At 46.2% G+C, this 3814-nt stretch overlaps 1 protein-coding gene across 1 annotated transcript; it reads right to left on the reverse strand.

Moving 5' to 3' along the window:
- Nucleotides 1-352: 352 nt before the first annotated feature.
- On the reverse strand, nt 353-3424 carry LOC119797746. The gene has a single exon (XM_038306948.1). It carries the CDS (start codon nt 3422-3424, stop codon nt 353-355), a length of 3072 nt encoding a protein of 1023 aa, XP_038162876.1.
- Between the last annotated feature and the right edge of the window lie 390 nt (nt 3425-3814).

Genomic DNA, 3814 nt, shown 5'->3' on the forward strand with positions numbered 1-3814 from the left:
TTACAACCAAAAATGACGAAGCGAGACGGTCAGTTTCATTTGGTTTAACTTTAGTGAAGAACGGTGAAGGAAAAAAGTAACATACAACGTGCGCCAGTCAGCTCGGCTCAACAACACTCTTTTTTTTCCCTTTTTTGCTCCTAGAGCATCCTGGGTAATAGAGTCCAATTCAATACAACTACAAATAAATGCAGTCCCAAATTTAACCACGGTTTAAAACATGAACTGTGTTATCAACATTAACGTTAACTTATATTTTTAACTCATTAACTTATCATTCAAAGGTTATGAAATAATAAGTCCTCAACAAATAAATTCACAACATCCTCCCCCCCGATAAACTACAGTTTATCTAAATTTCCAAAGAATACAGTAACTGAACTGGTCTCCGCAGAAGGGCGCCTGAACATGTTCGAACAGCACATGACCTGACAAGACCATCACGTCCTGGGAAGAGTTCTTGAATTCGCCCCATTTTCCAGCTCTGTCTTGGTAGATTATCCTCTCCGATTAGCACAACGTCTCCCACCTTCAGCAGAGAGGGCTGCTGGGAGTCGCAGCGATGGGCTGACTTCAAGTCCAGTAAATATTCTCTTCGCCATCTGTTCCAGAAGTTGGTCATAAGTCTCTGCCTGTAGCGCCACCTCCGTGTCATCTCCTCCTTATTTGCTGTTGGATGGATTGTTTCAGCTGGAAATGGCTTTGGGGGTAAACAAGTCAGTCTCTGACCCACCAAGAAGTGAGAAGGTGTCAGCGGCTGTGGTTCATCCACGTCATTGTGCACGTAAGTGAGTGGCCTCGAGTTTATTATGGCTTCAGCTTCAGCTAGAATGGTGCACACTTCTTCAAAGCCAAGTTTAGCTCTGCCAAGCACCTTCCTAAGAATTACTTTGACTGACCTTACAAGCCTTTCCCAGAATCCCCCCCACCAGGCTGCTCTTTCAGCGATGAACCGCCAGGTGATGCCCTTCTCTGAGAAAAATTCTTGTAGCTGTGGATCTTTGATGCCTTTCCAGAGTTCCTTCAGATCCTGATCAGCTCTCTTGAATGTTTTGGCATTATCTGAATAGATCACCTTGCATAATCCTCTTCTTGAGACAAACCTTTTCAGTGCCAGCAGAAAGTTCTCTGTTGATAAGTCTGAGACCAGTTCTAAATGCACAGCTCTGGTTACAGCGCAAGTGAACAGCGCTATGTACGCCTTGGTCATGGAGTTCTGTGTCTTCACATAGAGTGGCCCTGCGAAGTCCACACCTGTGATCTCAAATGGTGGTGACTCAGTTATTCTGTCCTTGGGCAGCGGTGCTGTTGTCTGTTGCCCAGCCTTTGCTTTGAACCTTTTGCAAAATACACATCTTGACACCACCTTCTTAACTACTTGCCGTGCTCTCAAAATCCAAAACTGTTCTCTCGTTTGCACTAAAGTGTCTCGCACCCCTGCATGCATTACCTTCTCATGTTGATAATGTACCAGCATTTCGGTATATCTGTGATCGCTGGGCAAAATCCATGGGTGTTTTTCTCTGTAAGAGAAGTCGGAATGCTGGAGCCTTCCTCCTACACTGAGCAGCTCATCTTGGTCCAGAAAGGGTTTCAGCTGTCGGATTCTGGAGTCTGCCTGTGTGCATTTTCCTGTTTTGAGCGATTGAATTTCGGAGCTGAAACTCTGGTTCTGAATAACCTTTATCCAATATTTTCCTGCTTCATGCAGCTCTTCTGCTGTCAGTTCACCACTCATTTTTGTAGTTGAGCGGGCGTTAGCGATAAACCTTTTCATCCAAGCCGTCACTCGGAGCACGGTTTTCAGTCTACTGTACTTCTCTAGACACAAAGGAGGTTTTAAGAAGTTTGTGTCTTGATTAACAAGCTGTACAACAAGCTGATATTTGGATCTCAGCTCAGACTTTACCTCATCTTCCTGAATGTCTTCCTGACTGCTCTCTAACTGATCAGGTGATATCAAAGCACAAGGACCATTCCACCACAGTGTGCTCTGCTTCAAGTCCTGTACTGTTAGACCTCTAGTGGGAAGGTCAGCTGGATTTGTTTTTCCCTTACAGTGAGACCATGACTGTGGATCTGTTAGAGTCTGAATTTCTGTCACTCGATTTGCTACAAACTGTTTCCACTTGTGAGCAGAACTGCGAATCCAGTGTAGCACTATCATTGAGTCTGTCCATAGTCTCACCTGGGCCTTGTCAAGCCGCAGTGTTTCCTTGAGGGTGCTCCCCAGCCTGGCTGCTATTACAGCTCCCATCAGCTCCAGCCGTGGCAACGTCATTCTTTTCAGTGGAGCCACTCTGGACTTGGATGCAACGAGGCTTGTGGTCACTTTTCCGTCACTCGTTTCTCCCTGAAGATAAGCAACTGCACTGTAAGCCCTTTCACTTGCATCACAAAACACATGCAGCTTTAGATCCTGACCATTTGGCTGTTGTGTGTGTGTTCTATACCAACGTGGGATTGACAGCTGGTGCAGTTGGGGGAGCTCCGAACACCACTGTTGCCACTTCTTAGTCAAATCGGGCGGCAGCTCCTCATCCCATCTGAGTCCCCTCTCCCACATCTCTTGGAATAAACATTTTATCCTGATTGTGAAAGGGGTCAAGAATCCAAGAGGGTCAAAAATGCGAGCGGAAGACTGCAGAACACTTCTTTTAGTGTTTTCTCTCACCTTCAGATTGTCAAGCAGCCCTCTGAGGTCGAACACAAAATCATCAGTGGCAGGTCTCCACACCAGGCCTAGAACCTTCAGGACCGACCCGTGTGTTTCTGGCTGTGCAGTGCAATCCAACGAGATCTCCTGCCATTTTTCTCTAAGCTCAGGAGAGTTCGTCATCCATTTACACAGCTCCATGCCTGCCGCAGACATAATATTTTTGACTGTTGTTGTCACTGCCTGAGCTTCTGCCACCTCCTTTGCACTTGAGATAAAGTCATCCACATAAAGTGAGGAACGGACAATGTCTATCACTTCTGGGTGTTTACCCTCATATTGTCTCAGGTGCTTCCTAATGGTGGCAGCCAGTAAAAATGGGCTGGATGAAGCTCCAAACACCACTCTTGTCATCCTGAGGACACGCAGATTATCCTCCGTTGGTGGGCCTGTGAACCACAGAAATCTTACAGAGTCCCTGTCTACTTCTGAGAGTGAAATCTGTAAAAATGCCTTCTTAATGTCTGCCATGTATGCAATTTCATGCAGTCTAAACTTGATCAAAACACTCATCAGATCTGGATTCAAATTGGGACCTGTTAAGAGACAGTCATTTAGTGAGGGACTGCCATCTTCGTGGGATGAAGCATCAAAGACAACTCGCAATTTCGTTCTCACCTTATCCTCCCTCAGTACAGCATGGTGGGGTAAGTAGTAAATCCGACTGCTTGGTGGTGGTGTACACTCCTTAGGGACATCTTCAGCCATTCCTTGTGTTAAGTAGTCCTCCACCACATCATTGTATCTGCTGTAGAGCGTAACATCCCTTTGTAGTTTCCTTTTCAAACTCTCAAGACGCCTTTTTGCAATGCGGTAATTGTCTTGAAGTGGAGGATGAGTCTGTCGTCACTGGCGTGTTCAGGGAGTGGCCTTGGGTGGCACAGGCCACCCCTGAAATCTGATTGGCCACCCCAAGTGCCACCCCAAAATTTTAAAATATGATTGGCTATATGCCCAGTCAGAGGCGGGCCACTGCACTGAACGTAAAATGCGCTCTTGTTTTGATTTGAAGTTGAAGAAGACGCGAAGAAGACGTTGATGAACCTACAGGTGAATACTCCAGTCTATCAGAAAGCAGCACGTCTCTGGCGCGACGTT

The sequence above is a fragment of the Cyprinodon tularosa genome, unplaced genomic scaffold (assembly GCF_016077235.1).
Source record: "Cyprinodon tularosa strain WSP-4 unplaced genomic scaffold, ASM1607723v1 ctg598, whole genome shotgun sequence".
Taxonomy (NCBI): domain Eukaryota; kingdom Metazoa; phylum Chordata; class Actinopteri; order Cyprinodontiformes; family Cyprinodontidae; genus Cyprinodon; species Cyprinodon tularosa.